General features: G+C 32.0%; 2 protein-coding genes across 2 annotated transcripts in view; both read left to right on the top strand.

The window, feature by feature from the left end:
- Positions 1-540: 540 nt before the first annotated feature.
- LOC143044297 (uncharacterized) lies at positions 541-8,441 on the top strand. The gene is made up of 4 exons (XM_076216236.1): positions 541-1,262; positions 2,498-6,648; positions 7,848-8,010; positions 8,367-8,441. Exons 1-3 carry the CDS (start codon positions 1,218-1,220, stop codon positions 7,918-7,920), a joined length of 4,269 nt encoding a protein of 1,422 aa, XP_076072351.1. The 5' UTR covers positions 541-1,217; the 3' UTR covers positions 7,921-8,010; positions 8,367-8,441.
- An 11,091-nt stretch (positions 8,442-19,532) lies between these two features.
- The window catches only part of LOC143044300 (ankyrin repeat and fibronectin type-III domain-containing protein 1-like), a 188,991-nt gene continuing 181,909 nt past the window's right edge, over positions 19,533-26,614 (top strand). The window contains exon 1 of the mRNA XM_076216243.1: positions 19,533-19,670. The gene's annotated coding sequence lies outside the window, so the exon portion shown is untranslated. The remainder of the gene's footprint in view (positions 19,671-26,614) is intronic.

Raw genomic sequence — 26,614 nt, 5'->3', positions numbered from 1 at the left:
GACAATGCAAAGAATAAGATATTGTAAGTTCTGTTTCTAGTTTATTTATTCTTAACAGTGGCGGATCTAGAACTTTTCCTAAAGAGGGGGGGGGGAGCTGCTCCAGTCATGCTTCAGTGATTTCCTATATAATCAACCTCTTAAATCCGCCTATGCTTAATATGTTTTCTTAAAGCTAATGTCTTAATTAATTGTTAAAACATGAACCAATATGAATCAATATATCTTTAGATTACAGATTGTTATTGCTATATAGACAAGGGGAGATAATTCTATTTGTTGTAGTATAAGCATCATCCCTATGGAAATTCACTTCAACATGTTCAACAGAAGTTAAAAATGTCTATCATATATACATGTAATATTTGTGAAGTTGAAAGAAACAAGTAAAAAAAGTTATACTACCTTACAAGGACAGATATTTGTCGTACTTTTTATTTTTAACAGTCTGTTCTATATGATATTATAGGAGTTATGTGGCTTAGCACTAGTTTTATATTGCATTCTGTAGAATATATGGCAGATTTTACAATAACCAGGATATTTTATTTTTTTTATCAATCAAAAAAGGAATTGCTGAAACTGTGAAACAGACTGTGAAATGTAGTAATGCAGAATGTTATTCTATTAAATGTGTATTTCTGAGTAAATAAAAATAAAAATTAATTTGTATTTGTGTTTTCTGTCAGATGTAGAGAGTTTTTAATTTCAAAATGTTAGACATTGCAGAGACATGGTATCCTACTTGCCCAAAATCTAACTTATTTTGAGTTGAATTTTAAAGTATAAATCATATGTTGGGCATTATATCATGGGCTTATATTTTAATAAAAAGTCTCCTTTTGGGTGTTTATCACAATTTAAAGGCAGATTTTTATTAGTAAAGGTTAAAAAAGTGCATTTTAATAAAAAATTGCGAATGTTACATATTTTCCGTCCGGTGTGGTATGTCGCGATCGCAACTTTTATTTTGGTTCTCAGACAGTCCATTGTAGTTATTTTTATCTTCGGATTTATGAATCATTGAAAATACCAATTATTTACATTTTGATGACCTTAAGGGGGTCAACGGACTAGAGGAATCAATATCATTGGCTGTTCTATTTTTGCGAATGTTACTGATCTACGTTTCCGTCCTTATCAGGGTCACGTGAGGAACATTATATTTAGATCTGTAGCTCTCCTGTATAGAAGTTACGATCTCGCCCTGAGTAGAAATGGAAGCTGAATCGGTTGATTCACAGGATGGGAGGAAACAAAAGGTAAGTTGTATGTAATTTCACTGCATGAGGAACTTGAATATATTCCGTCCATCATAAGGAAGTTCGCAACAAATAGTCGAATCAAGTAATTTCATGATAATATCAAATTAAGAAGCTTTTGTTGTGTTTTTTCATCGTCAATCGAGATTTGATCGTATTTTACGAACATTTGAGTCATCCCGTTCATCTTGGAACATATAATATACATTATTCTTGATAAGTTGTTGTGAACGGTATAAGTTGGACACATTTTTATGTAGCGATTGTTACTTTCGGACATAAATTCAATGTTGCGAATGTCGATCTGAGTCTAGTGAGACAAGTACAGTCGTTGCGAATGTTCCCTGAAGACTTGAATAGGTGTTGGGAACGTTACTTATGGACAAAAAAGAAGGAAGTAATGTTCAATTATGTTGCTAATGTTTCATGTTGGACACAAATTACGACAATAAATTCATAAATTTTCCAAAAAAAATATTTGTAGAAACAGTTGAAATATGGGTGAAAAAACTACTAATTTCTGTAAATTTAGTATTTTCAAATAATTTTGAATAAATTTAAAGAAGGATTTTTACATCTATGATGCTATGAGATGGAACAGATATACTATGTTGCATATGTTACGAAAAGACATTTGTTAAAGTTGCTAATGCTACAAGTGAGACTAAATTGCATCTATTGCAATTCTAAAAACATCACACAGAATTTTGAATTTTAAAACGTAACAAAATACTGAGACCGTCATACACTATTGTGGTGTGAGTAACATGGTAAAAAAATTTAATCTGGCAGCAAGAAGGTTAAAATCATATGATAAATAATAAAGAACCAGGGTTAGCATTCAATTTTATTTGAAGGTACAGGGACAAATAAAAAAATACAAAAAAAACCATTCTGATAATTTTATTTCAAGTAATATTATATACATGATATACATGATATATGCCCGCTTTAAATTGTTACATTTTTTTCTCAGAACAACTACATTATATTAAAATATAAGCATTTCTAAAACTTGGTTTCAAGAATTATTCATCAATCCATCCCACAGTGGCTAAATGGTTAATTTCCTGTTTACTGTATACTTTTAGTGTGGTTTCATAAGTGAGCAGTAGCTCACAGATACTCTTGTTTTTAACTGGATTTCTGTATTTTTTTACTGAAAAAAACTTTTGTATGAGGTTGTACAGCCAGCCTGTCTGTCACAAACACTTATATTTTTTTTTCTTTTCTAGAAGCATCGCAGCACCATTTGGAGAGAACAGCTTAAAAAGAATAATCCTCAAAAGTATAAACAATATTTAGAAAAACAAAAAGAACACTCCAAAACAAATAGACAAAAATTGAAGTCAATAAGATTGAAAAAGAACAAAACACCAGAAGAAGAGCAAGTATGCAAAAATATCCTAGAAAATCTGAGAATGAGGCAAGCTAAACTAAGACAAAGAAAGAAAGAAAAAACTGAAACACCAATTAAAGTTAAGATTGGATCAAACAAAAATACAAAAAGTAAACCATCAACAAGAAAAAATGTGCAAACAAAGAGAGAGAAATGGAGAGTGGCAAAGGCAAAATACAGAGCAAACACCTCAAATTATAAAAAAAGATGGGTTAAGGAAAAGGATAAAAATCGTAAAAAAACAACAAAAGATGATGAGAAAAAGATGCAATTGCCAAAATTGAAACAGAAAACTGAAAAAAGTCATGACATGATAGGATACAAAACAAAGCAGTCCTTGTGGAATAAGGCGTCCTCAGTAAGACAACAGTTGCCAACTACACCAAGAAAGTTTGTAGATCTTTTAACACACATCATTAAAAACACAACACCAAGGAAAAAGGATGCAATATACGAACAACTGATACAGAAAGAAAAAAAGTATGCAAGCATATTTATGCGTAGAAACATGGCATTTACTAAGGATCTTTTAGATAGAAATACTCTCAGATATCTGAAAAGTTATGATAGAAAAAACATAGTCAGAAAAGCATTGAAGAACCTGAAGATACAACCTAGAAAAACAAGGAAGGATAAATTTTCGAAAACAAAAGAAAACTTGGTGAAGTCATTTTTCCTAAGAACAGCCAGAGTTCTACCACAGAAGAGATATACTACAAAATATGGGCCTGGTTATTCTCTACAAATGACATTAACAGCTGCATTTAAAACCTTCAGAGATGAGAATCCTACTATTAAATTGAGCTTTTCTAAATTTATATCATTAAAGCCAAAATGTGTCCGACTATTGACAAAAACTCAGTGGAATGTGTGTGTTTGTCCTACATGTTTTAACATTAAATACAAACTTACATGCCTAAACAGAGCTTTCTCTCATCACAAAAGTCCAAGAAATGAAAAAGAGCTAGTCAACTTTTTATTATGTAGAAAACCTGATGCAAGGAGATTTCACCAAAGTAAATGCATTTATGGCATTTGTGAAATGTGTAGTTCACACGAGAAACATTGTAATATTGTACAACATTATCGTGATTTAAATACAGATCAAGAACAAATACGTAAGCTGTCCTGGAACCATTGGGAGAGAAAAATGGGAAGTGATGGTAAAATAAGGAAATGTTTGGTACAGAAAGAAGGAAATGTTCATCAATGTCTAGAGGAATTGCAGGAAGACGTTGAAAAACCAACACAAGGAACATCCCTTGTTAAACATGTATTTACTGCTGATTGGCAACAGTTCCAGTTTAACACGATAAAAGATAATCTTCCTAAAGATAATATTTTAATGGTAATGGATTTCGTAAGAAATAGAGTAGTGAGATATCAAGATGAAATTAAATCAGCATATTTTGCTGCAGCTCAGATTACAATACATCCTATAGTTTTATTTTATCACTCCAATGATGTGCCAGAACTGATTGTAAGACATTCTTTAGTATTTCTGAGTGATGATATTACACACGACTCAAAAGCAGTCGAGTATTTTCAAAACAAAACTCTTGAATTTTTGGATGAAAAATCTATACCCTACAAGGAATTGATAATTTTTTCTGATGGTTGTGCTGGACAGTATAAAAGTAGGCACACTTTTGCCAAATTAGCACAAGAAAATGTTGTTATACAGCGTCATTATTTTGGGAGTGAACACGGCAAAAGTGAATCTGATGGAGAGGTTGCTGCTGTTAATAAAGCAGTGGACTCAGTTGTAATAGGAAGACGAGCAATTATAACAAATGCTACAGACATGTATAATTGGTGCTGTGAGCATATTGTTTTTGATGAACCAGGATCGAAGAGAGATTTTTTCCTAGTTGATAAAAACATTATCGAACATTCTAAAGAAGACACTGTTAAACCCATTAAAGGAATAAGACAGATACATCAAGTTAACAATGATCCTCAAACACAAGGTGCACTTAACATTAAGAAGGTGTCATGTTTTTGTGAACAATGTTTAAAACGGGACTATGAAAGATGTATAAATTCTGACTATACAGATATTGAAAGAATAAAGATCCAAAATGAAGGTAAAGATGTTAAAGAATCAAAGAGGAAGACAATTATACAGGGAAATAAAAACAGTGAAAACAAAGAAAATGCAAAATTGAAAGTCAAGGAAAAGAAAACAACAATTAAGAAAAAGAAGGAAACAGCATCATCAAAACCAAAAGTACCTGTTGTTCCACAAGAAAAGAAAACAGCAATTAAGAAAAAGAAGGAAACAGCATCATCAAAACCAAAGGTACCTGTTGTTCCACAAGAAAAGAAAACATCAATAAGGAAAAAGAATGAAACAGTATCTTCAAAACCAAAGGTAGTAAAACAAAGTGTGCCATTGAGGACAGCAGAACAACAACAACCACCAAATGAGCACACAGCAATAGACAGGAAACAATATTTTGATTTAAAACTTCAGGAATTGCAAAGGTGTGCAGACTATGATATCTTACTGGCATTATGTACACAGTTAGATGAAGAATTCAAACAAATTGAAATTGTGATAAATGAAGATACTAATATTGTCTCAAATAATTTAGTAGTTGACCGTGATGCATCAAATTTATTCCCCAAACTTAGACTACAGACAACAAAGTTTGTGAACTATTTGCCAGTGGTGGTGTACGGGGATGGGAATTGTCTTCCCAGAAGCATCAGCACTCTTGTCTTTGGGAATGAAAATAATTTTAAGGAAATTAGAGCAAGAATAACAGTAGAGATGTGCATAAATGCAGAATTATACCTCAAAAATGAAAATCTTATCAAGGGAAACAGTTTCCCCAAGAAGGATGCTTCTTATCTATTAAATACGTATATAATGTTTCTGGAGCAATATACACCTGGAGATAGACTTACAAGAAATGTTATAAGAAGACTTTATGAAGAAGAGGTATTAAACTCGTGTAAAAATGGATCCTGGATGGGTATTTGGGAACTTCTCGCAGTTTCATCAGTATTAAAATGTGAAATAATGTCTGTTTATCCAGATGTACACACTGATGTTGTTCCAAGAACTGTACTCCACAGGCGAATTCTTCCCTTGAAAGAACAAGAAGGTTTATATTCTATCTCTGCTGCTGTAATGTGGTCATCAACTAGAAATGATGGATTCATCAATCATTTTGTCCCGCTCTTACCACTTCATAGACAAGAATCACACTCAGTTAATACTGAACCCTTGATTTGCTTTGATGATTCAGATACTAGTTTAAATGAAGATGACAGTTTTATTAAAACTTTTCTTGAAAATGATGTTTTTATGAACATTGATAATAGTGACATTGATGTCATGTCTGAAGTTTTAAGTAGCCAAGCAAACATAGTTGATGAAAAGTCAGAAGTCAAATCAGATGATGTAGTCAAGTCAATGCCGATCGAGTTTGAAGTTGTATGTAGACAAGCAAACATAGGTGACGAAAAGTCAGAAGTCAAATCAGATGATGTAGTCAAGTTTGAAGTTTTAAGTAGCCAAGCAAACATAGGTGATGAAAAGTCAGAAGTCAAATCAGATGATGTAGTCAAGTCGGTGCCAGTCAAGTTTGAAGTTTTAAGTAGCCAAGCAAACATAGGTGATGAAAAGTCAGAAGTCAAATCAGATGATGTAGTCAAGTCGGTGCCAGTCAAGTTTGAAGTTTTAAGTAGCCAAGCAAACATAGGTGATGAAAAGTCAAAAGTCAAATCAGATGATGTAGTCAAGTCGGTGCCAGTCAAGTTTGAAGTTTTAAGTAGCCAAGCAAACATAGGTGATGAAAAGTCAGTAGTCAAATCAGATGATGTAGTCAAGTCGGTGCCAGTCAAGTTTGAAGTTTTAAGTAGCCAAGCAAACATAGGTGATGAAAAGTCAGAAGTCAAATCAGATGATGAAGTCAAGTCTGATGTAGATGTTATGGATAATAGTGCATTAGAGACAACTGTAGCAGAGAAATCAAGGTATAAGTGAATTACATTTGATGTTAAATTATTAATTTTTCTAGTCAAAGCGTTTTTTCCCCTCACAATTACTACATTTGTACTTAAATAATTATGATAACGTTTTGGATACTTTTTTTAACTTAAAGATTATTATCACCAGAATCTATATTTAAAAATATATAGATTTATAACTTGTAATTTCTAATTATTACATTGCTTTAAATGAAGAAGAATTTTAAAAAACAGCCAATACAATATGACAATAATTTATCAAATAGTTTATGGTTAATAATTTATAAACAAGGTAAATGTTATTTAAAACAGAACTTTTAAAACTGGGGATTATCTGGCTGTCAGATTTGGAAATAATGTATACCCAGCAGTTGTAAGTTATCAATTTCATCAAATTGTTGATGTTATTTTTTAGCTCACCTTTCCTAAAAGGAAATGTGAGCTTTTACCATCACTTGGCGTCCGTCGTCGTCCGTCGTCGTCGTCGTCCGTCTGTCTGTCCGGTGTAAACTATTTCAAAGATCTTCTCCTCTGAAACTACTGAACTAATTCCAACCAAACTTAAGCTGAATGATCCCTAGGGTATCTAGAATAAAGTTTGTGTTTTATATACCATTTCATAAAAAAATTGAAGGTGAGCGATTCAGGCTCTTGAGAGCCTCTTGTTTTATTTTCTTGGATTTTTCATTCTTTATCTAACCTGACTTAGATTTCTCCAGTGAAATGCTATATAGATCAAGAACAAATAGAAATGGGATATATTTATTGAAAAAACAGGGTCTTAACTTGGAAAATCTTTAAATGCTTTTCAATTTTCAATGACTGCTTGATTGGTACATTTGAAGAAAAAAAAATCGGTCATTATTTTTAAAGCTATCATTTTGAAGTTTAGGTCAGGTTATGTTTAATTTTTTGTTTGTGAAGATATGTACATACATTTCTTGATTTATATCAACAATTTATTAATAAAATATGTGTTATCTTTAAACTAAGAAAGATATGTTCATTGTACGAAAATTTAGATTTATACTTAATGACACAAGATATTCTTTGTTAAATGTCAGAATACATGAAAAAAAAACACATTAATCAAGCTACAATTAAAAAATAATATTTACAGTGTTCTGTTATTTCATTGATTTCATCTACATGTATCATTTGTGTATTGAGAAGTCACTTGTCATTATTTTTAAATCTTGTTTCAGGTGTCTGAATGGCCATGGATTTTTTATTATGCATCTACTAGATGTAATAGAAGGTGGAAGGAGGGAACATTAAAGTACATCATAGCTGAACATGATATTATACAAAAACTTAAACCACCAGAGATAATAATGGAGGGGCGTTTACTTTTATATATATTCAAAGGTAATTTATAATCTGTTTCTTTGAAGGGCTTTATATCACATTTAAGCTACCATATATATATATCTAGTTGGCATAAAAGTCATTGTTCACAGAAATAATTACCAAGAAATTGTCAATTTGATTTTCAAGTGTACCTTAGCATTATCTAGGGTAATCAGTAAAAAAACATGGTTACCGTTTCAGCTAAAACTAATAATGACAACAAAATTTTTAAAACCATACTTCAAGCATTCAGAAAAAATCCCATTAAGAGTGATGTAAATTTGAAGAAAAGTCCTAAAATAATAGTAAAACATTTTTTTTTTCATAATCATATATATTATAAGCAGTAATATTTTCAATTTATTTTCTTTCAGATGAAGTCCTCCAGAAGAAACCGGGAGACAGAAAATGACTGTTAAATTAAAACATTAAATTAATTTTAAGCTTCAGCAGTATTTGAGATTTTGAATGCAAGATGCTGATGCATCTATCATCGGATCATGATTTAATTGACAAAACAAGGTGTTGAGGCATTGATCACTATTGCATATCAGTACTCACTATATATGTGCAAACTGATTTGAAATTGTTTATTAATTTCTTGTTTGATTTTTCTGGCCAGACATGACATGGCAAATCTCAGTAATACTTCATCTAGAATCAATATCTGGCCTTTTAGCTACTAGTATTTAGTGCTTTTGGTTGCAGGTTTAATTAAAATTGGTATTTGCCTCTTGACATGGATAACAGTTTATACTTCATCTAGAATCAATATCTGGCCTTTTAGCTACTAGTATTTAGTGCTTTTGGTTGCAGGTTTAATTAAAATTGGTATTTGCCTCTTGACATGGGAAACATAGCTTTAATACTTCAAAAAGAATCAATATCCTGCCTTTTAGTAACTAGTATTTAGTGCTTTTGGTTTCAGGTTTACTCCAATTTCGGATAAAACAATAGACATTAAAATGTGTATACTGTGCCTCTTGTCCTCCAAGCATACAGCATCTTTTAATAAGAGCAAAGGTCGGCTCAAAAATATAGGCAAAACAGTTAGTATAGTATGTCTGGGTCAGTTTAATAATATTTAACTTGTTCTAGTCCATATATGCACTTGGCTTCTAATGGAATTTATGCAATAATTAATATTAATGCATCCATTAAATCTGGTTGGTTGGTTCATCTACTACAAGGAAGGGTTCTTTTTGGTACTCTAATCATTTTGACATGATTATCTGGGTAACTGAAAAAGATATCAACAAGAACGGGAATTTTCTTAAAGTATAACTGAAGAAGGTGTTGCTAATGTTACAACCGGGGTACTGTGAATTGGTTTCTAGTTTGACATTTGATATTAAGACAATTACATTCTGTATATTAAGAAACTATTAACCAGAATATATATAATAGTATAACTACAGGCAAAGATAAACATTACTGTATGCATACATTTTAACTTTTAAAGATGTTGTTGCTAATGTGACATGTCCAAATGTTGCTAACGTTACTAATTTTTGTCTCTGTCACATTAGCAACAGCAGTAATTAAAAACATGTTTTTTTTAAAGAATCTGGCATAAATTCAACTTGTATAATGTTAATATATGTAACACATGAAAATCTTAACTGATTAAAAAAAAAATACTGTGAAGAAGAGGTCAATTTCCTAGCAAAATGAAAACTTTACGTCACATTTTATGTCTGTTACATGTCCAACAAGTTATACATTATTTATTTCCACTAATATATTGGAAATAGTAATGTGTTAGATGCTAATTATCTTCCAAAACCAATTTACTTTCAGAATGTGTTTTAGTTTTAACTCAGGGAAAAGGGTTTAAACCAAAATTTATGCAATTTTGGACAAGGGTGGAAAAGGAGAAAATGTGGGCAACCCTGTTTCATTGGAAATTATTCAATAATCTGGTACATTATTTACTATGTGTTGGAAGATTTAAGCCCTACTGATCATAAATTTTCAAAAAATATAATTTGTTTCCATGAAATGTCTACTTTATTTTTTTATTTTGAAAGTAGGTGACAAAACACAATACTGAAAAATCTGCCATATATCTCACATTGATTGACAGGTCATATGATCACTCAAAACTGGATTTATATGCTTTGCCAGAACCACTTGTCATTGGGTAAGGATGTAAAGTTGTGACAGGAAAAACATTAAAAAAACATAAGGTTAAAACCTGCTTGAAGTAGAAGTTTGAAGTTAAAATTAATGCAAAATTTTAACAATTAAAATGTAGTCATCTTTGATGTTGAGATCAATTCCTAACAATTTTTATCATCAAACTATTTTTATTTTGAACCTGCTGACAGGTGTGTAGAATCTATTGTTTCCATTGACCGTTCATTTTTCTTCCATCCACCTTTTTGTCCAGTTTTTGTTTCCACACTCTGAAGTTCAACAAAAATGAAGTTTTCCTCATTCAAATTAAAAACAAACCTCATATACAATGCTAAGAACCAAAACTAACAGACACGGTTCAAATTATGGCAGTGAATCACATACTGTCTTTAGAGTTTTTTCCTTTTATTTAAGAATTGAATGCTTCTTTTTGTAACTTTATTTGGGTGTAAAAGCATTGACCGAAGTACATTTTGTATGAAGCGCGGAAGTGCTTCATTCTAAAAATGTACCCACAGTCAATGCTTTTACAACCCTATAAAGTTACAAAAAGAAGCATTCAATACTTATAATTACATTTTTTAGCTATGATCATGAAAACACTAATTTTATAATTTTTAGCTCACCTGGCCGAAAGGCCAAGTGAGCTTTTCTCATCACTTGGCGTCCGGCGGCGTCCTTCGTCGTCGTCGTCGTCCTGCGTTAACTTTTAGAAAAATCTTCTCCTCTGAAACTACTGGGCCAAATTTAACCAAACTTGGCCACAATCATCATTGGAGTATATAGTTTAAAAAATGTGTCCGGTGACCCCGCCAACCAACCAAGATGGCCGCCATGGCTAAAAATAGAACATAGGGGTAAAATGCAGTTTTTGGCTTATAACTCAAAAACCAAAGCATTTAGAGCAAATCTGACATGGGGGTAATATTGTTCATCAGGTCAAGATCTATCTGCCCTGAAATTTTCAGATGAATCGGACATTCCGTTGTTGGGTTGCTGCCCCTGAAATGGTAATTTTAAGGAAATTTTGCTGTTTTTGGTTATTATCTTGAATATTATTATAGATAAAGATAAACTGTAAACAGCAATAATGTTCAGCAAAGTAAGATTTACAAATAAGTCAAAATGACTGAAATGGTCAGTTGACCCCTTTAGGAGTTATTGCCCTTTATAATCAATTTTTAACCATTTTTCGTAAATCTTAGTAATCTTTTAGAAAAATCTTCTCTGAAACTACTGGGCCAAATTTAACCAAACTTGGCCATAATCATCATTGGGGTATCTAGTTTAAAAAATGTGTCCGGTGACCCTGCCAACCAACCAAGATGGCCGCCATGGCTAAAAATAGAACATAGGGGTAAAATGCAGTTTTTGGCTTATAACTCAAAAACCAAAGCATTTAGAGCAAATCTGACATGGGATAAAATTGTTCATCAGGTCAAGATCTATCTGCCCTGAAATTTTCAGATGAATCGGACATTCCGTTGTTGGGTTGCTGCCCCTGAAATGGTAATTTTAAGGAAATTTTGCTGTTTTTGGTTATTATCTTGAATATTATTATAGATAGAGATAAACTGTAAACAGCAATAATGTTCAGCAAAGTAAGATCTACAAATAAGTCAACATGACATAAATGGTCAGTTGACCTCTTTAGGAGTTATTGCCCTTTATAGTCAATTTTTAACCATTTTTAGCTCACCTGGCCTAAAAGGCCAAGTGAGCTTTTCTCATCACTTGGCGTCCGGCGTCCGTCGTCGTCCGTCGTCGTCCGTCGTCCGTCGTCGTCGTTAACTTTTACAAAAATCTTCTCCTCTGAAACTACTGGGCCAAATTAAACCAAACTTGGCCACAATCATCATTGGGGTATCTAGTTTAAAAAATGTGTCCGGTGACACGGCCAACCATCCAAGATGGCCGCCATGGCTAAAAATAGAACATAGGGGTAAAATGCAGTTTTTGGCTTATAACTCAAAAACCAAAGCATTTAGAGCAAATCTGACATGGGGTAGAATTGTTAAACAGGTGAAGATCTATCTGCCCTGAAATTTTCAGATGAATCGGATAACCCGTTGTTGGGTTGCTGCCCCTGAATTAGTAATTTTAAGGAAATTTTGCTGTTTTTGGTTATTATCTTGAATATTATTATAGATAGAGATAAACAGTAAACAGCAATAATGTTCAGCAAAGTAAGATTTACAAATAAGTCAAAATGACTGAAATGGTCAGTTGACCCCTTTAGGAGTTATTGCCCTTTATAGTCAATTTTTAACCATTTTTCGTAAATCTTAGTAATCTTTTACAAAAATCTTCTCCTCTGAAACTACTGGGCCAAATTAATCCAAACTTGGCCACAATCATCTTTTGGGTTAGTAGTTTGAAAAATGTGTCCGGTGACCCGGCCATCAAACCAAGATGGCCGCCATGGCTAAAAATAGAACATGGGGTAAAATGCAGTTTTTGGCTTATAACTCAAAACTCAAAGCATTTAGAGCAAATCTGACATGGGGTAAAATTGTTTATCAGTTCAAGATCTATCTGCCCTGAAATTTTCAGATGAATCGGATAACCCGTTGTTGGGTTGCTGGCTCTGAATTAGTAATTTTAAGGAAATTTTGCTCTTTTTGGTTATTATCTTGAATATTATTATAGATAGAGATAAACAGTAAACAGCAATAATGTTCAGCAAAGTAAGATTTACAAATAAGTCAACATGACTGAAATGGTCAGTTGACCCCTTTAGGAGTTATTGCCCTTTATAGTCAATTTTTAACCATTTTTCGTAAATCTTAGTTATCTTTTACAAAAATCTTCTCCTCTGAAACTACTTGGCCAAATTAATCCAAACTTGGCCACAATCATCTTTTGGGTTAGTAGTTTGAAAAATGTGTCCGATGACCCGGCCATCAAACCAAGATGGCCGTCATGGCTAAAAATAGAACATGGGGTAAAATGCAGTTTTTGGCTTATAACTCAAAACCCAAAGCATTTAGAGCAAATCTGACATGGGGTAAAATTGTTTATCAGGTCAACATTTATCTGCTCTGAAATTTTTAGATGAATCGGATAACCCGTTGTTGGGTTGCTGACCCTGAATTGTTAGTTTTAAGGAAATTTTGCTGTTTTTGGTCATTATCTTGAATATTATTATTGATAGAGATAAACTGTAAACAACAATAATGTTCAGCAAAGTAAGATTTACAAATAAGTCAACATGACCGAAATGGTCAATTGACCCCCTTAGGAGTTATTGTTCTTTATAGTAAATTTTTAACAATTTTCATAAAATTTGTAAATTTTTACTAACATTTTCCACTGAAACTAATGGGCCAAGTTCATTATAGATAGAGATAATTTTAAGCAGCAAGAATGTTCAGTAAAGTAAGATGAACAAACACATCACCATCACCAAAACACAATTTTGTCATGAATCCATCTGCTTCCTTTAATATTCACATGGACCAAGGTGAGCGACACAGGCTCTTTAGAGCCTCTAGTTCATAAATCTTAGTAATCTTTTAGAAAAATCTTCTCCTCTGAAACTACTGGACCAAATTTAACCAAACTTGGCCATAATCATCATTGGGGTATCTAGTTTAAAAAATGTGTCCGGTGACCCGGCCAACCAACCAAGATGGCCGCCATGGCTAAAAATAGAACATAGGGGTAAAATGCAGTTTTTGGCTTATAACTCAAAAAACAAAGCATTAAGAGCAAATCTGACGTGGGTAAAATTGTTCATCAGGTCAAGATCTACCTGCCCTGAAATTTTCAGATGAATCGGACATTCCGTTGTTGGGTTGCTGCCCCTGAAATGGTAATTTTAAGGAAATTTTGCTGTTTTTGGTTATTATCTTGAATATTATTATAGATAGAGATAAACTGTAAACAGCAATAATGTTCAGCAAAGTAATATCTACAAATAAGTCAACATGACCAAAATGGTCAGTTGACCATTTTAGGAGTTATTGCCCTTTATAATCAATTTTTAACCATTTTTAGCTCACCTGGCCCAAAGGGCCAAGTGAGCTTTTCTCATCACTTGGCGTCCGGCGTCCGTCGTCGTCGTCCGTCGTCGTCCTGCGTCCGGCGTTAACTTTTACAAAAATCTTCTCCTCTGAAACTACTAGGCCAAATTTAACCAAACTTGGCCACAATCATCATTGGGGTATCTAGTTTAAAAATTGTGTCCGGTGACCCCGCCAACTAACCAAGATGGCCGCCATGGCTATAAATAGAACATAGGGGTAAAATGCAGTTTTTGGCTTATAACTCAAAAAACAAAGCATTTAGGGCAAATCTGACATGGGGTAATATTGTTAATCAGGTTAAGATCTATCTGCCCTGAAATTTTCAGATGAATCTGACATTCCGTTGTTAGGTTGCTGCCCCTGAATTGGTAATTTTAAGGAAATTTTGTTGTTTTTGGTTATTATCTTGAATAATATTTCAGATAGAGATAAACTGTAAAAAGCAATAATGTTCAGCAAAGTAAGATCTACAAATAAGTCAACATGACCAAAATGATCAGTTGACCACTGTAGGAGTTATTGCCCTTTATAGTCAATTTTTAACCATTTTTCGTAAATCTTAGTTATCTTTTAGAAAAATCTTCTCCTCTGAAACTGCTGGGCCAAATTATTTGAAACTTGGCCACAATCATCATTGGGGTATCTAGTTTAAAAATTGTGTCCGGTGACCCCGCCAACTAACCAAGATGACCGCCATGGCTATAAATAGAACATAAGGGTAAAATGCAGTTTTTGGCTTATAACTCAAAAACCAAATAATTTAGAGCAAATCTGACATGAAGTAAAATTGTTAATCAGGTCAAGATCTATCTGCCCTGAAATTTTCAGATGAACCTGTTTTTGGGTTGCGGCCCCTGAATTGGTAATTTTAAGGAAATTTTGCTGTTTTTGGTTATTATATTGAATATTATTATAGATATAGGTAAACTGTAAACAGCAATAATGTTCAGCAAAGTAAGATCTACAAATAAGTCAACATGAACGAAATGGTCAATTGACCCCTGTAGGAGTTATTGACCTTTGTAGTCAATTTTCAATCTGCTTCCTTTGTTTAATATTCACATAGACCAAGGTGAGCGACACAGGCTCTTTAGAGCCTCTAGTTCTTAAATCTTAGTAATCTTTTAGAAAAATCTTCTCCTCTGAAACTACTGTGCCAAATTTAATTAAACTTAGCCATAATCGTCATTGGGGTATCTTGTTAAAAAAATGTGTCCGGTAACTTGGCAAACAAACCAAGATGGCCGCCATGGCTAAAAATAGAACATGGGGGTAAAATGCAGTTTTTGGCTTATAACTCAAAAACCAAAGCATTAAGAGCAAATCTGACAGGAAGTAAAATTGTTGATCAGGTCACGATCTATCTACCCTGGAATTTTCAGATGAATCGGATAATTGGTTGTTAGGTTGCTGCCCCTGAATTGGTAATTTTGAGGAAGTTTTGCTGTTGTTTTGTTATTATCTTGAATATTATTATAGATAGAGATAAACTGTAAACAGCAATAATGTACAGCAAAGTAAGAACTAAAAATAAGTCAGTATGACCAAAATAGTCAATTGACCCCCTAAGGAGTTATTGCCCTTCATAGTCAATTTTTAACAATTTTCTTGAAATTTGAAGATTTTCAATAACATTTTCCACAGAAAGTACTGTTATAGATAGAGATAATTGTAAGCAGCAAGAATGTTTAGTAAAGTAAGATCTACAAACACATCACCATCACCAAAACACAATTTTGTCATGAATCCATCTGTGTCCATTGTTTAATATTCACATAGACCAAGGTGAGCGACACAGGCTCTTTAGAGCCTCTAGTTTTATTTAATTCACCTGTGCACTTTATTGTGGGACCACGTGTTATCCTGAATGAAAAGTTTTATTGAGTAATGCAATTGCTTAAGGAATAACATGTGATGTGCAGTTAGCCATTCAGAATAAAGTATTATAATGAAACATACATCTTATGTAATTATATTAACTTGGAAAATTGCTATTTTTATTGTTTTCACACTCTTTCTTTAAGTTTTCCAATGTAAATTTTTTAAGAATAAGAATAAGAATTTTATTAGTTTAAATCCAAACAATAGGATTGTTACTAAATGAACAAACCAATACAAAACAAAAAGAAAACAGACAGACAGACAGACAGACAGACAGGCAGACAGGCATATTAATAACAAAATGATAGACATTAAACACTACAAAAATGTAGCAGTGAAAAAACTAAAGATTATTGATATCAATTATAATACTATTTTTGACAGCATGCCTTCTCTTTAAAATTATCATTTCAAATATTATGATAGTTGATTATATATAACATTATAATTGTGTCTCTTACTATACATTTCACTTATATTGTTAACAGTGATAAGTAAAATATCACATTCTTCACAGGAAAATATAAAATCAAATTTGTTTTATTTACTCATTGAATTAAAACTGGGGACAATACTAGAAATGTCATTTAACATTTTGATCCTAGTTTTATTAATTTCTGAACATGTTATGATAAAATGGAATTCATCTTCCACCTCTTTATGGCATAAAGGACATATTCTATTTTCCAAAACTGTTTTGTTGTATCTAGACTACCGCGTTGTAAATTATGAAACTTATACCCCATTCTAAGAAGGAAAAAATGGAGACAGAGTTCGAATTTGTCCTAGAGTTGTTCTTCTATAACTTGGAACATTGCAAATCTTTTCGTTTCTGCACTCTTAAATTTAGTTTTCCTAATATTGAAATACATACAATGCTAAGATCCAAAAGTTACAGACATAGTTTGAATTAGAGCTGCAAGTCTTTTACTGTTCTAGAGTTATGATATTTTTTAAGCATGAAGTTTGCCAAGCTTGAGCGGTGGCATCATGTCCTTGGACACATTCTTCTATTTATTTAGATAATATTTTCAGGTTAAATTATAATTTATTCTTCTGAATATAATTATTTATTTGAATCAACTTCTTATTTTTAAGAATATTATGAGTGTGACTACCGGTTACTGTTACTGTGTATATCAGCTGCAAAGATATTCAAAGATGAACCAATAGTCTCTCTAACCTGAGTCAGCCATGGCAGTACATTTTATTCAAGTTATTTACAATAAATATGCTTGTTTATCCAGGGCTAGATGTTATAGGAGAGGAGAGGTGAAATATGCTTGTATACTCCCAAGGTAATTGATAGTTAAGATTCTGTCTGTTGGTATTTTCAATCTGCATGTGTGTTATTACATTTATTGCTATTTTGTGCATTTTTCCTTTGATCTTTTTTTGTGATAATTTTTCATATCATGCTACTTGCTTGAGATGGAAAATTATCGCTAGAAACTAAGAGGCACCTGGCGTTGCTAACGAAATTGACAGGAAATTGAAAACGTCGTCATAGGTACAATAGAGATAAACAGATTGTCATTGGTCATCTCAACTCAATTGCCTTTCTCGCTTTCGCCGTCCCGGCTCAAGCTAGAAAATCAATCTCGTCAGGGGTACTACTTATTCAAGTAATTTTTATTTACTTAAAGAAGTAAAAAAAAAATATACACATATAAGTAAATTTGTAGGATACTTATACAAGTGAATTTTATTTACTTGTATAGGTAAAAAAAAAATTGGCTTAGTTATGTCCCTTAGATATTCAGAATTTTTTACTTGTATAAGTAAAAAAGTCATCCTTTTTTCTTTTCTTGAATTCTTAAGATTTCTTTGCTCTAATAAAATTTTAAATTGTGTACCCTTTACTAATCATTTAAGTGTAATTTCGTGGACAATGAAAATCCCATTTGTCTGTTATCATCTTAACACTGCTCATTTACAAGCCCCAAAGGAGCAATTTTTGAAGGCCTTGCCCAAATATACAAGATCTTTGCTCAATCAGTTTCTTTGTTGAATTAATGAGATGAAACATTGAAATTTAATAAACATAATTGAGCAAACCTGGGAAAAATCATTAAAGGCATGATTTTACATCTCAAAACATGAGGATTTTTGTGGGATTGTAAGAAAAATTTGCTTATACAAGTAAATTTTTCAGAAAATTAAAGGGAGATTATTCAAACATCATTTATTTACTTATATGTGTATATTTTTTTTTACTTCTTCAAGTAAATAAAATTAAATTGTACAAGTAGTACCCCTGACTGACGATAATCTATGAATATATCGTTTTAAAGACTATTTTGATATAGATATTAACAATATTGTCTAGATAATATCTTATTGTTTGTACTCCCAATTAAATATAATATCTCCATCAACTCCTTGTTTGTCTTCTTCTGACTAGTTCTCGGACATCCTTCCATACACCAGTCGACCTCTTAAAAGTTGATTCTGAGGTTCAACTCTTTATCCTGCAGGAGAGATGTACAGCGCCATTATTAAGGTTTTATGATTGTCTAGAGCTCTTCCATACACACCCTTAGTTAGTCCATGGTGGGTCCTTTTGAAGGTATTAATATATTTTACAGAGTTGTGCTTTTCTGTTAAAAATCATCTTTTAAATTGGCATGTAGCAACCTTAACATATTTTTTTTACATAACTGGTTTCTTTATAGCTTAAAAGTTAAAACAGATATTTTATATATTAAGAGTTATCTCCCATACACTGTTATATTTAATATGAAATATTCATGTTTTGTTTAAATTTCAGGTGGATATATGGTGTATCATACCTTGTACTTGAGATGACCAATTTGAGTTACTTTAACCTGGGATTACAAGCACCCAAGATGGACATAGTCTAGCCATGAAAAATAAGGACTTGAGTAGTTATGGTAGTGGTAGACTGTAAATTTAATAATATCTAATCATGACCATGTTGCAATATTGAGAAATAGATATTAGAAGATTTGGTATGAGTGCCAATGAGGCAACTCTCCATCCAAGTCACAATTTATAAAAGTAAACAATTATAGGTCAAAGTTTAGGGTATATGAATTTACTTATAGAGTAATGTGGGATAAATGTTAAAGACAACAGAAAGACATTATTGTAGGTTTTACAGTAAAGTTATTTTCATCGGTGTCATTGGGACTCGTAGTGTCTGGATGAAAATGATCTCGTAGACAATTATAAAACATCTCTTTATTTTTATATTCAGTTCAGAATTATCAAGTTTAAGAAGACAATGCAGATAAAAAAAATTTGACTGAAATGAATTTTAGACTTATCTATATATAATGATTAATGATTGTATTTTAACAAAATTAAACTTCAGTTTGGTATAAAACGTAACAACTTGTATATTTTCACGTTGATATTGAGAGGAGAGTGATAGATTATAAAATTATTGGAAGACAAATGAACTTAAATTGACTTACACCTGTGATTTTTTAATTTTATTAGATCTTTTTATGGAAGATATATTATAATGAGAAAGATGTACCTAGGTTGAATCATGATACTCAGGCAGACAGAATTGCTGACTTCTTAAAAGCCAATCTCCTGTGAGAGAATGACATGATAAACAAAGATAAACAGAAACAGATATAATGGTTCCTGCTAAAAAAGGTAGGTTTAAGAAATTGTCAGATATTAACTCTAAATACTTGCTCAGTTTTTATTTGTAGTCTCCTAAACTGAGATTGCTGTGATGTGTGTTTCCTGACAGTCTATTTGTTTTATTTGCTGGAGTCTTGGGACGTTATACCACATTGCATATAGAAAAACACTCAAATCCCAACCCATCGAGCAAGTTTCTGTTTCAAAATCAAAATATATCCATTCCAAGTAGTTAAATCATGCCTCATTCAGTTTCCTCCACAAAAATGTAACTTACATTTAGTTTAAACAAAGTTTTATTCATTAGGACTCCTAGTGTCTGGATGAAAATGATCTCTCCGACAATTATAAAACATCTCTTTATTTTTGTATTCAGTTCAGAATTATCTAGTTTAAGAAGACAATGCGGATAAAAAAAAGTTGACTTAAATGAATTTTGGACTTATCTATAAATAAATCAAAAACATAATATACAACTCTGATGCATGAATTAAATATAATTCAGAAACAAGCAAACATTGCTTTTATTAATCTTTCTGACAGCATAAGCATAATAGATTTATTTAAAAGTTGGTTATACATACAACAATACAACATAAGCTTTGTAAAGCATTTATCTAACATAAATTACATGACTTATGGTTGATGTAGAAGTACTGTTGAAGATTAAGTTTTAACTAGAGTTATTTCCCTTTTGAAGCCATTCTTATTCAGTTTCTTCTGGTGTTTATGAATTTTACTTGTCCTTGGATATTATAATTTCTTTCAAAACTGAGATAATTAAATGAACTGATTTTCAGTTTTTACTTATGTTGTGACAGTATTTTAAATAGAAGTTAATTTGTTGAGTAGTAGAATACATATCTTGACTCTTTTCTGTTTGCCATAGATTAAGAAATTTAATTAAGACCTTCAGTTTCATGAACAATTAACATTTTGAGAGAAAAAAATACTTTGAAATTGAGCAAGTGCATTTTTATGTGCCGTATATGTAGATACCTTGACACAAAATAGATCACGGTCCTGTTGTAAATTACTAGAAAAACTTTGACAATACGAATTTATATTGACGTTTTATTTCATCAATAAATAATACTGTGTGATATTTACTTAGAACATGAGATGTTATAGTCAAAATGATTGTTTGTTTACAAGGCAAACATACAGTTAAATATATTGGTGATTTGAATGGTGTTAGCTGTTGACAAGGGAGCTTCATGATGACTTCAAGTAGCCACTTTAAAAGCTTTGTAGTGATAAAATATAGATATAAGAAGTTACTTTGATAACAGATAGATTTGACGATCTTGAGAAGTAATAAAATTTTTGTAAGAATTCACGCTGGGGTTTAAGGACATTACACTGTAATAACGTACAAAGTTCAATAGATTATTTTGAAAAAAAGATATCAGTACAATTTACTACAAATATTTTATTAATAATTTTCCACCTATATTAGGAATTTCATACCTTTTCTGAATTGTTTTGGTAACACTAATATGTATAAAGACATCATTTATAATTACTTATATATTATTACCAGTATAAGCTAAGTGCTTCTGTCCTAATACAATTACTCTGTTAACAAAGGTATAAAAAATCCTATGTTAATAAATTGGAAATCTATTTGGTAGATAATTGTCTCATAGGCATCACACTGTGGATCAACCAATTTTTGATATTTCATTATTGTTTATAATTACTTATATATTATTGCTAGTATTGCTCAGTGCTTCAACCTTAATACAATTATTCTGCTTGGCAATCAGGAAGATCTCTGTGACATTTAAACACCAGTCTTTATTATGCTTTTTTCTACAAAATATCTTATTCCCAATATCCCCAATATGCTAAAAAAAACATAATCAGGCCAAACAGATGATCAACATTTGGAAGTTTTTTATTTCCTAAAATACTGAATACTGTAAATAGTACTTTTCAATTCAAAATATTAAGTGACATTCTAATTTTGTAATTTCAAAACTTTTTAATTGTACATGCATTTTGTCAATCTCCTAAAAGAGGAAATAATGGGGAGAGATCTGTTTGCGCCAAAAATGCATCACATTTGCGCCACAACTTTTTTTCACCAAAGCTACGTTTGCGCCACCTGTTTTAAAATTACATGGCATCATTTGCGCCAAAAAATAAAACATACGATTGCGCCAATTAGAAGATAAACGACTTCCCTCCCCTTTTATTCGGACTTAAACCAGCAGTTTACACGGCAAATGTTTCCTTTTCTGAAACATACTTTCTTCTTACTGCTGCTGCATGGGTACTTCCCAATTTAATGTATATAGTAGCTTGTAACAACTTAACTTTATTGTCCAAAAAGACAAACATTAAAGGATGAAATGCATAAAACAGTTCATAATAATTCCTGTGGAATGCTTCCGTTTCATTACTGATAGATATATAAAATTTCAGCCCATACGAATGGTGGGAACACATCACTGTGTCATCAACATATATGTGTCTAAAACCTATTCAGCAAAAGATTCAATTTTCTTCTCTTTTGGCATATCTTGTATTAAATATTCAGCAAAGCAATACGTTTTCTTCTATCTCTGTACATGGACTGTCTAATGCATTTCAAGTCATTTCTCTCCAGATGCTCATCTTCATGGTGAAATATATCCGAACGTTTGATTAAAAAATTGGAATAATATTTGGTAGATAATTGTGTCCTTGGTATCACACTGGTGGATCAACCAATTTTTGGAACTTCAATTTACCTGTTCTGTATTGTTTACACTGGTGGATCACATCTTATTAAAATCTTTAAATTGATATAAAAATGTAAGCCAGTTCATAGATGCTTATATGCACACAAGTATTTTGGTTTTAAATTTAGCTTTCGAATTTTTATTATTTTCTACATGAAATGATTCTTAACTTGATTTTAATTGCTATATATATGTATTTAATCCATATCATGTACGGTATTATGAATATCAATATATATCATTAATATGAAATCTTCTTTAACAAATCTCCAGTTTAAAAAAGTTCCAAACAAAGAGAAAATAGAATTTAATCAGGCAAGATAATAAGAAGATTTGGTTTTAATTTGGAACATGCATTTTACACTTGATTTGAGGAAGCTGTTGATAAAAATCTTCAGTTGACATTTTAAATATCACTTCGAATTTTAAAAAAAGAAGCTTTTCATTGAAATTTTTTTTTTCTTTTTGCATGCATGCAATTGTTGATCATTATGAGTCTTTTGACAATTCATATAACTTTAAAAAAAAGTATAGTGTCATTTAATTTAAATGTTTTCTTTTTCTTTTTCATGCATGCAGTTGTTGATCACTAAAAGAATTTTTAGATAATTTTTGCACAATTCATAAGATTTGAAAAAAGAAATTAAATGTTTTCTTTTTGCTTGCAAGCAATAGTTGATAATTAACGTTTTATGACAATTTTTTTGTGCAGTTTAATCTGACAGTTATTCTATTCAAAATTTTATAGTATGACATTAGTTTTTGGTAATGTTATAATCTCACTGAATTGGACTTTTTATTTTCGATTTAATTTTCTATTTTTTTGCATCCTTTAGGATGTAGACCTGTTATCTTTTATTGATATTTTCTTTGGCATTAAATTAATCTCTTTAGATGGAACCAAAAAAATAGTTCTGATATCATATAACAATACAGACATATTAAAATTTGATATTAGCAGAAATAATTCTCTTTATGGAGAGCAACAAAACCATTTTAATAGCATCTAATGAGTTTTTGTCATTAATTACAGGTTTGGCTTTCTGTCATTATGCATTTTGAATGAAACATTTAATACTTGAATTGGTAAAATAAGATCATCGTTGTTCAGCTTTGTGATGTGTTAAATGGGGAGAGTTTATTAACATGGGTCTTTTAGTGTAAGTATTAAAATTGATTGTTCAGAACATGTTTGTCATTTAATCAGTTCAGCAAGGTCAAAATTATACATAAACATCGCAATAAACTCAAAGACCAGGATTAAAACTTTTTACGCTTGATACACTGCTTTTTCTCTCCAAAAGACTCACCAGTGCAACTTGAATCAAAAATTAAAAAAAATTAAGAGCATTGAGGACCAAAGTACCCAAAATTAGAAAAAGTTTTGCCAAACACAGCAAAGGCAATCTTGAAAAATATGATGTAATGCTTATTTGGAAACTATCATGAGATGGAATTTCTTTATTGCACAATTTTAATATTCTAGTAGGGACTGGTGCATATTTAGAACAATTCACCATTTAGAACAACAAAATTTATATTAATACTTTTATATCTGAATTTGCAACAATTATTAGTAATAATCCTTATTACGCATTTAACTGTTTAATTGAAATGGTTTTATTATTAAAATTTGTCACCTGAGGGCAGAAATATTGTATGCAAATTGTGTTAATTGGACATTAATTAAGTCATATCTAGCAGCAGTTTTTCTCACTTTTTCCTTTGAAGTAAAAGGATATGGTTAGATCAATATTTAATTACATGTAGTTATTAATTCAAGTATGTGCTAATACACTTCCATACATTAATTCAAACCACAAAAACATATAACAAATTTAATTGTGTCCAACTTCATGCAGTTTTTAATTGATAAATAACTAGTCATAGATTTTCCCATTTACTCTTTATTTCCTAGTGAAATTCTGATAAATAAATGCAGTCTGGAGGTAAGTCAATAAAATTTACTTAAGATATTTTAAAAAATTACCAAAAATGAGATAAAACTAGAAATTTTATAATTTTTGGCAAACTTTTCTTTTTAACTGTTTTTCAGATAAAAGTGACAAGCTTAGAAACTGGATTCACTGTTATGATTTAATGAGATTTAATACAAACAGGTTTTATAAGAGTACATTTTCATGACGTATATTATTATGTACATCTTACATATCAAATTTCACTGTGGATTCTATAGTGCCAATAAATAGACTGAAATTTGCTGTGAAATTTGGGATAAATAATATATAAAAAGGAAAAATAAAATTATTTATACCAGACAAAATCTTTTTATAATGTCCTATAAGGGTGATCATGAAACTTTTTGATTTTAAAGTGTTTTGATCAAAGTTGAAAGTCACAGCAGTAAATAGAAGACTAAATTAAAAAAATAAAATAGTTTATGGGTATCTTTTGAACCATATGTCCAATCTTCACCACCTATGATTGAATATACCCCTTGGAAACACGGGCAGTGGCTGCCCCTTGGCTGAGTGGTCCAAGAAGTTATACTGCTGTATCTCTAGCCTGCCATCTCCTAGGTGGTAAGTTCAGGCACTCTTGCTTCCCCAATCAATTATAACTGACCACAAAGAAATAGCACAATAGTGTTGAAAGTGGCATTAAACACCAAACAATCAAGAAAGGAAAGCACACTCAGTTATGCATTGATTTTTGTGACAAAATTCCAGAACACCATGCTTATGACTATAAAAATGGCTAATAGGGGTTCAAATGTCCTTTTAAGTTTGGTTCATGGTAGTTTTGTTCCTAAACCAACCTGAAAATTAAAACATATAATGCATAATTAATCAATAAAGTGAGTTATTTAAACTGTGTACAAAATAAGGGTTTTGACCCAGATTTCATGGTTTATTAAACATGGTTATATGATAGTGCTAGAAGGTCAGCACTATAGGTTTTTAGCTCACCTGGCCCGAAGGGCCAAGTGAGCTTTTCTCACCACTTGGCGTCCGTCGTCCGCGTCGTCGTCCGGCGTCGTCCGGCGTCGTCGTCGTCGTTAACAATTTACATTTTGAACTTCTTCTAGAGAACCACTGAATGGAATGGAACCAAACATGGCATGAATGTTCTTTATGAGGTGCTGACCAAGTGTTGTTACTTTGTAGCCGATCCATCATCCAAGATGGCTGCCAGCGGGGGACTTAGTTTAACAAAGGACGCTATGGGAAATGCATACAAATGACTTCTTTTAGAGAACCACTGAATGGAATGAAACCAAACATGGCATGAATGTTCCTTATGAGGTGCTGACCAAGTGTTGTTACTTTGTTGCCGATCCATCATCCAAGATGGCCGCCAGCCGGGGACTTAGTTTAACATAGGACCCTATGGGAAATGCATACAAATGACTTCTTTTAGAGAACCACTGAATGGAATAAAACCAAACATAGCATGAATTATCCTTATGGGGTGCTGACCAAGTGTTGTTACTTTGTAGCCGATCCATCATCCAAGATGGCCGCCAGCGGGGGACTTAGTTTAACATAGGACCCTATAGGAAATGCATACAAATGACTTCTTCTAGAGAATCACTAAATGGAATGAAACCAAACATTGCATGAATGTTTCTTATGGAGTGCTGACCAATTGTTGTTACTTTGTAGCCGATCCATTATCCAAGATGGCCGCCAGCAGGGACTTAGTTTAACATAGGACCCTATTGGAAATGCATACAAATGACTTCTTCTAGTGAACCACTGAATGGAATGAAACCAAACATGGCATGAATGTTCCTTATGAGGTGCTGACCAAGTGTTGTTACTTTGTTGCTGATCCATCATCCAAGATGGCCGCCAGCCGGGGACTTAGTTTAACATAGGACCCTATGGGAAATGCATACAAATGACTTCTTTTAGAGAACCACTGAATGGAATAAAACCAAACATAGCATGAATGTTCCTTATGGGGTGCTGACCAAGTGTTGTTACTTTGTAGCCGATCCATCATCCAAGATGGCCGTCAGCGGGGGACTTAGTTTAACATAGGACCCTATGGGAAATGCACACAAATGACTTCTTTTAGAGAACCACTGAATGGAATGAAACCAAACATGGCATGAATGTTCCTTATGAGGTGCTGACCAAGTGTTGTTACTTTGTTGCTGATCCATCATCCAAGATGGCCGCCAGCCGGGGACTTAGTTTAACATAGGACCCTATGGGAAATGCATACAAATGACTTCTTTTAGAGAACCACTGAATG

Source organism: Mytilus galloprovincialis, chromosome 9 (assembly GCF_965363235.1).
Source record: "Mytilus galloprovincialis chromosome 9, xbMytGall1.hap1.1, whole genome shotgun sequence".
NCBI classification, from domain to species: Eukaryota; Metazoa; Mollusca; class Bivalvia; order Mytilida; family Mytilidae; genus Mytilus; species Mytilus galloprovincialis.
The sequence above is the reverse complement of the archived record's forward strand: the minus strand, read 5'-3'. Positions and strand labels throughout refer to the sequence as shown.